Source organism: Harpegnathos saltator, unplaced genomic scaffold, assembly GCF_003227715.2.
Source record: "Harpegnathos saltator strain DR-91 unplaced genomic scaffold, Hsal_v8.6 scaffold87, whole genome shotgun sequence".
Classification (NCBI taxonomy): Eukaryota; Metazoa; Arthropoda; class Insecta; order Hymenoptera; family Formicidae; genus Harpegnathos; species Harpegnathos saltator.
In genome coordinates, this window is record NW_020230714.1 from 252,273 (window position 1) to 264,965 (window position 12,693).

At 49.6% G+C, this 12,693-nt stretch overlaps 1 protein-coding gene across 3 annotated transcripts in view; it reads left to right on the forward strand.

The window, feature by feature from the left end:
• Positions 1 to 12,693, forward strand: part of LOC105181729 (serine/threonine-protein phosphatase 2B catalytic subunit 2) — a 135,164-nt gene that overhangs the window by 104,661 nt on the left and 17,810 nt on the right. For all 3 annotated transcript variants that reach the window (XM_025307462.1, XM_025307460.1, XM_025307461.1), the window contains exon 5: positions 3,480 to 3,625. In XM_025307462.1, the coding sequence (XP_025163247.1) occupies positions 3,480 to 3,625 (146 nt within the window). The remainder of the gene's footprint in view (positions 1 to 3,479; positions 3,626 to 12,693) is intronic.

Genomic DNA, 12,693 nt, shown 5'->3' on the forward strand with positions numbered 1-12,693 from the left:
CGCGCGAATCGCAGGAGTCCGCTTGTTTTCAATTCGCGCGAGGAGCTCGCTCGACTTCTCGGACAGAGCGCAAAATCGATCGGTAATACGGAGAAACGATCGAGCCGTCATCGAAAGCGCGACAGTCCGAGCTTTCGAGTGCAGTTTACCGCACGTCGCTACGGCTTCTCTGCTCGGAGATATCGACGAGCGGCGAGCGCTTTGACGGGGACCGAGGCCCGCCGACAATGTTGCGCCGCGTTCCCATGAAGCCGTGAGCCGCCGAGCCGAAGGAGAGTGGGGGGGGGGGCGAAGTGTCGAGTGCGCGGCGTGAGTCGCTACAATGTGTCGCGCGCGCGCGCGTGCCGTCTCTCGGCGAACTTTGCGCGGGCATAACTCGGCGAAAAATCGACGTACGAACGTGAAACAAACACCATTCCTCTCGACACCGCGCGCCGCGCTTGCTCTTGCCATGACACATTGCGGCGCGCGACATGTATCATACAGAGTAGAGAGCCTCATAGGAAGAGAGTGGCAAACTGATCGCGTGAGACCAGGCCTCTACTGATTCGACGGAGGGAGGCCTAGTCTTCTTGACCAATCAGAATATCGATGCAGCGAGACAATAGGATAGGTTTTACAGTGAGTTTTAAAAGCAGTCTAGGCGTTTTATACTACACTAGGGAAAATGTATTGTTGCGTGAACCAAAATCTTGTTGTAACAACAAAATAATTTGGTTAAAATATGTCCAACAAAACTGTTTGGTTTCACTGTTAGTTCCTGTAAATAAATATCTTGTTTGAATATACGGTTTGTTCGTATAACGTAATAGCAACCAGTTTTGTTATAGCAACCAGAAAGCTTTAACTATATGAATTTTGTTGAAAATACTATAATTTTTTCTTAATATATAAAATCTAAATTTCAGTGCACAGAAAGACAAAATAGTATCCATTGGGCATTATTTTAGTTTATGTAAAATAATATTTCGTTATTGTGTAATTTTCATGGATAAAATAACTAAAATGCTTAATTATGAAGTCTGAGAACAAAATCATTTGGTCCAGAGAACAAAGCAGAAAAATATATTTAGTTGAGACAACTAAATCTTTTTTGTTGTATAAAACAAGATATTTGGTTACTATTAAAAAATGCCTCAACTAAACAGTTTTGTTAGAGATACTAAGTTTTTTTCCTAGTGTATGCACAAGACACAAGATTATGTAAATAAAATATATTACAAATATTCTTTCACAATTAATACTTATTACTTACGGATATCTGATTCTTATTACTGTTATTAATTCGTAGACGAATATCTTGTGCGACTCGTCGTAACCTCCTCTAATGATTGACAGATGTACTGCTTTAAAAACTCATTGTAAAACCAACCTGTCATCTTGTTATATCGATATTCTAATTGGTCAAGAAGTGCCTCCATCGAATCAACAGAGACCTGGTCACGTGATCAGTTTGCCACTCTCTTCCTGCGAGGCTCTCTAATACAGAACGCGGGGGTTAGTTTCGGAAAATGCCCTATTGCCATGAATTTTTGGTAAAGATACTTTGGATGATCGGCCTCGAGTGGATTTTCCTCGCAAATAAGTTTAACCCTTTGTATCCTGAATCAATTTACCTGAGACCCTCTTGTGCAATTTTTTGTGTGATTAAATGGTGCTTTCAGCACATTATAAACGTAAGGAATAGGAAAATAAATTTTATAACAATTTAATGATTTTGAAGTGGTACTTACAAGTGCCGAAAAGAACGTAGAGTAAGGTGCAGAAAAAATAGATAAAGCGATACTTTTAACTACCATCAGGACATAAAGGATTAACACCGCGAGAAAATAGTGTAAGATTACAACAGCGACATATTATGTTATTTGAATACCTTTGGCATTAAATTTATGACAATTATTAGATGTGAACTTTTCGCAAGTTTGTCCGTAAAACCTTTTTTGTCAAATACCAAAGTGTATGTGCATTTATTAATTATTACTTGTTTATTTTTCTATTCTGTGTGTGTGTGTGAATTATCCATTTCAATATCTGATCAAATCCTCGCAAGAATGCTGAAACACCAGCCGGAAATCAAGAAATTCTTTTCGTATCACTTTCTCTCCATTGTTGTTAATTTTTATTCACCCAAGCAACGGAATACGAGGTGCGAGATGGTCACCCCGTCTACGCTAACCGAGAGTAACAACGGTTTTCAGTCTGACGAATTTACTAATCACGAGAAATGACAATCGCCCTCGCGCGCTTGTCGTCTATCCGGAAGCCCAGCGAGGTGAAGAAAAATCGAACGCGCGCTGTCAATCCCTCCGCCATCCGAGCCACTGCGAAGATTTCGCGCGCATTTCGCCCGGTGTGAGGGGGGGGCGGGGGGGAGCGGGGAGACCTCCCCCGAATGACGCGCTCGTAATTTCGAGACCCGCAGGCGACGTCGCGGGCGGTTCACTCGCGCGGCTGATGTGTGCTTGCGAATGGCTCGGCAGAGAGAATTGCTCGCCGCTGGCCGGGGCCTTGGTTGGTTACCATCCGACTGAAACCCGACGCTGGTCGGGCCGCAGCCGAGAATCGAGTCGATATCGGGGGGGATCCGCCGCGTGGTAATGGCCGGGCGCAGCCCACTCGTCCGTAAAGCGATCCCCCGGAGATAGAAATATATTGTGTATCGTATAAGAGAAAAATTGTCATCCACTTTCCGTGCGAGAGCCCCCCGAAATTCCCCGCCCTCCCCCCTCTTCCGGGCTCGCCCGTACGCGCTCGCGCGCGCACGACTGCCAAAGTAACCAGAACTCGGCCGGGGCGCGAGCGAGCCCGAGGAGCAGCTCCGCGCTCGCTTTCGCTCCTAGCTGGAGATCCCAGGAACGGGAGACAATGATATCCTCATGTCGGCCATGTCGCTCTCGGAGCCGTCCGGAGAGTCACCGCTCGCTCGCACGCGGCGCAGGAGAGGAGAGGAGAGAAAGCGCACGTCACGGCGGAACACGGAACAGGCGTGGGCGCGGCGCGGAAGTCCTTGCTCGCGAGGGTGATTCCTCGAGGACGCGAGGCGCGACGTAAAATGGCTCCCGAGAGCGAGAGAGCGACCTGGCGTTCTCTTCGCCGTTCGTTCGCACGGCCGCCCGTGCGTGTCCTACTTGGCTCGCCTGGCTTGTCCTTCCTCATCGCTCCCTCGCGTCGTTTCCCCCCTTTATTTCCTCCTTGTTCCTCGATCTCGTTTCTCCTCCTCGTCTTCCCTCCGCTCTTCCCCTCCTCGGTCAAAACGACGGATCGGGCGTGTCGGTCAGTCGATCCACACGTCGTCTCGTAAAAAACGAGTCCAAGTCGAGTTAGCCGGAAGGGTCCCTCCTCGGCCGTCCTTGCGGCCGTAAGCGTTGCCGTTACGCTGATAGGATCGAGACCCTTTTATCGTGGCCGTTTCTCGCGAATGCTACGGCGGATTCTCGACGCTCTCCAGTCTGACTCGATCTCTGTCCTTCTGCTTCCAGGTAAAATAAAATACTCCGAGAGGGTGTACGACGCGTGCATGGATGCCTTCGACTGTTTGCCGCTCGCCGCCCTCATGAACCAACAGTTCCTCTGTGTGCACGGCGGCCTGTCGCCGGAAATTCACAACTTAGAAGAGATTCGCAAAGTAAGTAGACTTCTCGTCGGGAGGAAGAAAGAGAGAGAGAGAGAGAGAGAGAGAGAGAAAAAATCGGAGGCGCGATAAGCCTCTCTCGCTCTGCCGCTCTCGAGCGGCTCCGCGAAGAAGACGTCGTCCGCTGACGTGCTGCCTGACGTTGACACTCGAAATTCGTCAAATATCATAGCGACCAAAGGAGGCGCGGTCGGCTTTACGATTTCAGCGCAGCCATCCCTCCCCCTCATTAGCCTTGATATTATTCTTCGTAATCGTGCCGAGGCCAATCGCTCGATCGCCGCCCGAGTGTCATTGGACTCTCTCCGCCGGAAGCGAACCAGGGAACCCGACGTGCTGCCACCTGCTCTATCGATCGTCTACCCACGCCTCCCTCTGTCTCTCCCCTCTCCCCCTCCTCTCTCTTTCTCTCTCTCGCACCTTCCTGCATTGCGTGTGCACACACGAGCGTGCGTGTACTCGCTCGCTCGCTCGCGTTCCCTCCCCCCCTTGGCTGAGCCGCTGCTCCTTCGCACCTTCCGCTCCTCGCCCGCATCCTGCGGATGTGTCCTGCTGCGGCTCGCCGCGGTGGCGACGTTTCCGAACGGTGCTGAAGGAAAAAAGAAAGCGCGCTGTTTGCTGTTATCGGCAGGTAAGATCGGCTGGATGACTGTCGAGATCAAGTAGCACACATCACTTTCATCCGCATGCAAAATTGGAAAAAGTGTTATCCTTGCGAAGTGATCTCAGATCATCGTCGACCCGCGGATAATTCAGTCCGCCTCGCTGCGAAGATGTGCGAGATGTCGAGATGTATCGCTCGTTCTCCACGTCGTGGACGTTCACGTGAGCGTGACGTGAAGCGACATTGAGAGCCCGCATTGGGACTCATCAGGGCGAGAGATTTACCTAGGTATTTCACCTAAGGTTGCCAGATCCGAAAGTTAAAATTGCCGGACATTTGTTCTTTGGTAACAAAGCCAAAGCGGACTAAACCGGACAGAAATAGTAATCATAACGTTACTTTAAATACAAAATATGACAAGAATTTATTTACAATATTAATTTCCAAACAATTTTATAAACAAGATTTGATTGAATAAAATAACAAACTATTGCTTTTTTAATATATATATGGAATGATGGATCGGCAGATCATCTACTAGATGGGCTTCTCGCGGCGCACGATCGTTTGTAGGCGCTTGAGAACGGAGAAACGTTGCTAAGATCTGAACTCTCATTCCGTCGAATGGATATAACTTAAAAACCGGACATATGACGTCCGGTTTGACTTATTAACACCGAACACTGAACAAGACTTCTGAAAAGCTGACAGTCCGGGTCAAAACCGGACAGTTGGCAATCCTAATTTCACCCTATCTTCATGTAGCTAATTTAGAAAAATTCTCCTACGTGCAGACGAATCAGAGCCGGGCCGCGACATGATCGGCTTGCGACGCGTTACGACGCAACGTAAACTCGCAAAACGATCTGCACATTCGGGCGCGATCGCGCGCCGTTGTTGCGCGACTTGCAATTAGCGTTGGCCGCGTAAGCCCGGTTACCCGGGTAATTTCTCTCCGTCAGCACTCACCCAGGTTCGCGGGCATCACTTGAGTGCTCCAGCGCCGGCCGGAGGAGCTCGGGTAGACTCGGGAGTCTGGAGCACCACGAGTCGCTGTGATAGTCCGGTGTGATACCTCAAGTAATACTCACTTGATCTTCGTTATTGCCTCATTATCTACCTTGCTCCTGCATTCGGCTATAATTTCCACGATGAACGGCTGAACTCGTTCGCACGAGGTGCTCCCTCTCTCCCTCTCTCTCCCTCTCTCTCCCTCTCTCTCTCCCTCTCTCTCTCTCCCTCTCTCTCCCTCTCTCTCCCTCTCTCTCTCTCTCTCTCTTCCTCTCTCTCTCTCTCTCTCTCTCCGTCAGAGTTATCGCTGGAACCGCCGGCGATTAACGACCTATTTCTGCCGGAGCAATCAAAATGTGACGGGTATTTGGAAAAATGCGCAGTGCGAGCGGGAAAAGGCGCGAGGGGGTCCAATATCCATGGACGCCGGACGATTCAGGTCGGAAACGGTCGGGTCGAAATTTTCATTCTGCCTCCGACCTGAATATTCCATTTAACGCTAATTTAATAGTCCACCGTTTGCGCCACTCTATTTTGATTGCATTGGAGCTGCAGCTTCGCCGAGGGGCCCCCTGAAGGGCCCGCTAGTGGCAAAAATTGTGCGTTTATTAATTTTCTAAATTTTCTTCTAAATTTTCTTCAGCGTCAATCAAAAGTATGAAATGCGCGTATAAGTTCCCAACTAGAAATTTACCCCATGGTCCTGATCAGGTTAACCTCATTTGGACATCAGGTCCCAATACTATCAAGGTAATACCAAGGTAATACTATCGGGTCCTAGTAAGTCATGTAACGCAGCAGTGGATATCAGGACCTTAGTAAGGACTCATAGTCAGGTCCTTATTAAGTTACCTTTTATGGAATCCTTATTACGTTTTTTTTTTTTCCAAATTATGGCTCCTGATTACTCGTCACGGCTATATGGGATGATGACATTAGAAATAAGAAATGACACGCTGAGAATTCTCTCATCTCCAATTCCAAATAAAAAGATATTTGCATGAAATAATATTTTAGATCGCTCGAGCATACTTGCAAAATGTTTCGGAAAAGAAACATCAAATGAATATCGTAAGGTATCATAAAGTATCACAAGGTGACAAGACATAAAGTAGTGTTAAAGAGAAAAGTCGCATGTCACGTTAATTTTACAACTATTTATTGACTGCTAAAAAAAGGATAGTTTCTATAGCATTTTACAAATATATTCAAGTAATCTCAAGTGTTTCTTCAATGCAAACATCTTTATATTTGGAAATGACACCCAAAAATTGTTTTGTTAAAACTTGATAATGCAAATCATATTAGGTACAATGAGTAAGATCCCAACAAGGACCTGATTAACTGAACCATATTATATCATACATTAAGGTCCTAATGCGGACCCAATCATTATAACCTTATAAAGGTCTTCCTTACTCGTTTGTCGTTAGGACATTATAAGGACTGACTTATTTAGAATTACCTTTCATTCGCTCTATTAGATCCTTATCAATGTTAGGTGAACCTGATCAAAATTTCTAATCGAGTTGCTGACGCGCGCGAGTTTGATCGTTTTTACAAGCCGCGTACGAATACGCGAAATGTCAGGCGGTCGCGAAAATCCGGCCGACATTTCGAACACTCGCTCGTCTGTCTGCCCACGTGCCGCCGTCGCCACTGCCGATCACAGCTGATCGTCTCTCAGTGGAGACTTGCTATAAAGCTCTCAGCACGAGCCTTTTAATTACGTCTTAATCGCCGTCGCCGGTGCGATCCCCCGGCACACTCGGATATCGACGCCGCCGCACCTGCAATGTCGCCGTCGGTTTGCGGGATTAGCGATACCGATGTCACCGCCGCCGGCGTCATCTTCGCGCGTGTGTGTGTGTGTGTGTGTGTGTGTGTGTGTGTGTGTGTGTGTGTGTGTGTGTGTGTGTGTGTGTGTGTGTGTGTGTGTGTGTGTGTGTGTGTGTGTGTGTGTGTGTGTGTGTGTGTGTGTGTGTGTGTGTGTGTGTGTGTGTGGTGTGTGTGTGTGTGTGTGTGTGTGTGTGTGTGTGTGTGTGTGTGGTGTGTGTGTGTGTGTGTGTGGTGTGTGTGTGTGTTGTGTGTGTGTGTGTGTGTGTGTGTGGTGTGTGTGTGTGTGTGTGTGTGTGTGTGTGTGTGTGTGTGTGTGTGTGTGTGTGTTGTGTGTGTGTGTGTGTGTGTGTGTGTGTGTGTGTGTGTGTGTGTGTGTGTGTGGTGGGGGGGGGTGTGTGTGGTGTGTGGTGTGGGGGGGGGGGGTGTGTGTGGTGTGTGTGTGGTGTGTGGTGTGTGTGTGTGTGTGTGGTGTGTGTGGTGTGTGTGTGGTGTGTGTGTGTGTGTGTGTGGTGTGTGTGTGTGTGTGGTGGTGTGTGTGTGTGTGGTGTGTGGTGTGTGGTGGTGTGTGTGTGTGTGTGGTGTGTGTGTGTGTGTGTGTGTGTGTGTGTGTGTGGTGTGTGTGTGTGTGTGTGTGTGGTGTGTGTGTGTGTGTGTGTGTGTGGTGTGTGTGTGTGTGTGTGTGTGTGTGTGTGTGTGTGTGTGTTGTGTGTGTGTGTGTGTGTGTGTGTTGTGTGTGTGTGTGTGTGTGTGTGTGGTGTGTGTGTGTGTGTGTGTGTGTGTGTGTGTGTGTGTGTGTGTTTTTTGTGTGTTTTTTTTTTTTTTGTTGTGTGGTGTGTGTGTGTGTGTGTGTGTGTGTGTGTGTGTGGTGTGTGTGTGTGTGTGTGTGTGTGTGTGTGTGTGTGTGTGTGTGGTGTGTGTGTGTGGTGTGTGTGTGTGTGTGTGTGTGTGTGTGTGGTGTGGTGTGTGTGTGTGTGTGTGTGGTGTGTGTGTGTGTGTGTGGTGTGGGGGGTGGTGTGTGTGTGTGGTGTGTGTGTGTGTGTGTGTGTGTGTGGTGGTGTGTGTGGTGTGTGTGTGTGTGTGTGTGTGTGTGGGTGGGGTGGTGTGGTGTGTGTGGTGTGGTGTGTGTGTTGTGTGTGTGTGTGTGTGTGTGTGGTGTGTGTGTGTGTGGTGTGTGTGTGTGTGTGTGTGTGTGTGTGTGTGTGTGTGTGTGTGTGTGGTGTGTGGTGTGTGTGTGTGTGTGTGGTGTGTGTGGTGTGTGTGTGTGTGTGTGTGTGTACCACCGATGGCGGAAGCGCCATCGCAGACGCGCGTAATAACAATTTGGTGCGTCGCTCAAAAACAACGAGACGGACTCAGCGTCGAGCGATCGCACGTTTCGCCCCGGGGAGAAATTGTCGCGGGGTGGAGTGACTGTCCTCGCCCTCCCTCGCGCTTACCTCGTGTCGAGGATCAGGAGGAAGATGGGGGGAGAGGGGCTCCAACGAACGGCTAAATAGATTCGCGTCGCGTCTGCGGAGAGATTTCCGGAATTCTTCGATCCGCCAGACTCCGCGACTTATCCAACTTGAGCGCGGCTTTCCCGTCGAGCGGGCTCTTCCTACGCGGCGGAAACGCGGAGGAAGACCGAGAGAGACCGAGAGAAAGAGAGAGATTGAAGGGGCTGAGGGACAGTTTCGTGTCTCGCGACACAAATTCGCGCTATTTTCATATCGGGCCGGCGGCGAGCAGCCCCGTCAGCGTTTCCGCAACGCGCCGCCCGCTTCGTTCGCGGGGCGCGTCTCGCTTTTATTGATGTTCCCGCTCGACTCTGAAGATACATGGCGTTCCAGATCGCGGTCGAAATTGAGAGGGGGCTGGGAGGGGGACTTGGACGGGAGGGAAACGACGAAGGTCGAGTAAAAGCGCGACGATCTCGGCCGGCGATCGACGTCCCGCGTAGCCTCGGCGCCCGCTTTCCAGGTTAATTAAAGGAAACGGCCGCGCGATCGCGATGATGCGGCGCCCGTAAAATGACGTGGATTAATCCCAGACCGCCTTGGCAGTCGGAGCTCCACGTGACGGAGAAGAGAAAGGCAGCAGGAAGAGAAGCGACCGATGGCGGAGACGCATTCCGCTCGCGATTTCACTCGCGGACGTGGCGTGTCCACTCCCCCCCCCCCCCCGCTGCCGAATCGAAATTTTCACGTTTGGCCATGGCATTATTCCGTTCAACGCTAAATATCTTCATACTCTGAAGCCTATTTCGACCCACTTTGACGTTTATTCGACGTTAAGAGGCAGCGAGTTTCCGTGCTTTTTCCGCCATTTGGAGTTCCACTCATTAGGACTTCCGAATTAAATCTCTCCCCGCTTCGACGATCTTTTCTTTTTTTGCAATAACGCTAAGTTGATACTCTAACTATACGAAGCTGTCTCGATTCGACTCGACCCGCAAGTACCAATTGTGCCACTTCCACACTGATAGAAAAATATAGTTGAATTAACTATAATCTCACTATATTTTATAGTTCATTTTGGCGTCAACCATATTTTTATAGTTTGTCGAACCTGCAAAATGTAGTAGAATAAACACAAATATGTAGTCAATGATTGTCTTAAATAATTGTTTAGTTACCACTTTTACCACATATATATGGTAATTTCTCATTCACAAATATAGTGAGATTTAATATTCATATAGTTACATCTGTCGTCATTTAGTAAATATTCTGGTAATATTGTCTGTATAAAAGAGTTACTTTACCTACTATTTTATATTTGTACCCGTACAATAATTTTAGTTTAACTTACTATAATTCTTAGTAAAAATATTGTATGGTTGGTTATACTATGCCTATATCGTAATTATTACCGATATTATGGTAATATACCATATATAGTTACTACAAATATGATATTTCGGACTATAATTTAGTTACTATATCATTACAGTTCCAAATATCATACACTTTTCTCTCAGTGCACTCGTCGGCTCGTGATCTCGCAATATCACACGCGCGAGCCGACTCGTTACTTCGAGACTTTTGCACTTTCATGCGCGTAAAAATAACGCGCTTTCAAGCATCGCGAATAATATATGAATGCATCATAAGCGCGCTGTGCACTCTTAGAACGCACGAGAACGGTCCCTCCAGGGGAATTCCCCGCGTATATCGGCCCGAACGATCGCTTGGCGGCAAGCCAAAGGATCGCGTGGTGTCCAAGGGGTTAACAAAGTTACACAAGTTGGAATAATCGTTTCGACGCGTCTCTCTCCCGCGCTCGTCCGATCGCCGCGGTCGCAATCAGAGGCGGCACGGCCATCCAATAGTTAACGATCCGATGGATGATGGGGGTGAAAAAAGGAGGGGCGGGGAGGGGGGAGGAGAGGAAAGGCGCACGAAGGTTGTAGATCTGTATTAGAGCCGTCCGATGTCGTATCGGTCATGCTGCATTAATTCTGCGTAATTCGCCGGCCGCGGCGCAGGAGAGAAGACAGAGGGGCAGGGAGGGAGCGGAGGATCGTGCAGGGCGCGTGCATTTTATCAGCTGAAAACTCGCGATTTATGCGATCGTGTTCCGGGGCTCGCCGCTTTAAATAGCGCCCGAGCTCGCCTTATCGCGCCGCTATTAAGTTAATCGGCGCGCGCGTGTGCGCGCGCCTGATGCGTGTCGCGACTCGCAAACTCGTTTTAATAATAATGACGGTGATATAATAATAATGATAATAATAACGACGACGACGACGACGACGACAACGACGACGACGACGACGGAGACGGAGACAGAATAGAAAGGTACACGTGGCACATAGGGAGGAAGAGAGAGAGAGAGAGAAAGAGTGAGAGAGGGGGGGGCGGACCGTCACAAAGAACGTCGTGGCAATCTTGAAACGCGCTGACCCGGCACGACGTTGCCTTTGCGCCTCACCGGGAACAGTCGAGCTGTTGGGAGGGGGAAGTGGTAAATTAAGAAAATTATCCTGGAGTTTCCACGCTCCGCGCGCGCGACAGCGCGCGGACCTCCTTCTCGGCGCTTTGAGGAGTTTCTCGCTAGCCGCCGCCGGGCTCAAAGTGTTAATCTTTAATCGCGGGAGCGTAACGTTAAATATGTTTGCGCGAAAAACTCGCTACAGCTCGGCGGAAGGGTGGGAGAGAGAGAGGGATCGCGCTTTTTGTTAGCCGCGGACAGCGTCGTGATGGACGTGCGACGAGGCGGACACGAGGCGCTGCTCGTTCTCCACGTGTACGATGATGACGACGACGACGACGAGCGCGCTTTAGCGTTAGCTTTAGGTCGCGAGAGAGATACGAATCGTTCTACAAACTCGCTTTCATAAATATTTAACAGCTAATACACGCGAGTAGTTATTTATCCCGATGACGCGCGCGATCCCGCTCCGCTCGCCCGCGTGAACGTCTCTCTCGTCGCGACGAAGACAAAAAATCGAGCAATCGAACGAACGTAGGCGAGGGCGGCTGGAGGTGGGAGCGGTGGCAGCGGCAGCGTATCTTTGGCAATTAATAGTTTCCCCCCGAGGCACTTCCTCGGCTCGCGTCCGCTTTTATTGTCGCGGAAGCGGCGGCGCCGAGGCGATGATGGCGAAGCAGCAAGGAAGAGAGAAGGTCGTCCGTAATCCTTCAACGATCGCTTCCGCTTCCCTGAGGAACCCGGGACGATGACATGTTTTGGAGCTGCGATGACTTACTTCCGCGGCTCATTTCAACAGTCAACACTCAAGGCGTGTCGTGAGGCGCTCGTATTCGAATTTTTCAAGTTGGATCTGAGTTTCTCGTTTTTCATTTCCCTTCATCCCACTCATTCGTTTGTCTCTCTGGTGGCTACAGAGCGCTACGTAAAAATCGAAATGAAAGGAAGAGAAGCCAGACGCAAGAAACACGGGCTGCGGAGGACGAAGAGGGAGAAGGGAAAAGAAGGGAAGAAACGCGAGAAAAGCGAGAGGAGGGAACTCTGGCGTCGTTTATTAAGATTTTCTTCCTCCACTTCCCTCCCCCGTTCCTTGCACCAAAAAAAGCACACAACACGGAGGACTGAAGAGTTAACAGACGTCCAACTTAACATCGATAATCGAACGGCGTTGTATTTATGATCGCAGTTCCGTTGAAGAACTCGCGCGTAAACTGAAATTCAAGCATCTCGCCCGGGATGAACAAGTGACGAATAAAAATCACGATTATTAACACGCGGCGGGCGGGGGGTCCCTCTGTCTCAATTTCGACAAAGGACTTCAATACGCAACACGTGAGCCAAGACGGACTGCGACGAGTCGCCGTTGAATCGGCCAAGTTTCGCAGATTTAATCACACTTCCGTCGCGAATTGTAATTAACGCGCGCCACGGACGCCTCGGCGTCCCCCGAATAATAATCCGAAGGAGCGCCTGCGAAGTAACAAGGACAGCGCTTAAACGAACGAAACTGTCGGCGGATCGAGTGGTGGGAGGGGCGAGAGGAGGGCGAGCGACGCGCTGCTCCCTGCGATTAGAAGCTATTTCTTGGGGGAGATCACGCGACAGTTAACCCACTTCTTGTCCGCTCGGCTTCTCCCCTCGGCGCGAATAATCGCGGCCAACAAGGCTGCGCGCAGCTGAGCGAGCGAAGGAAGAAAGA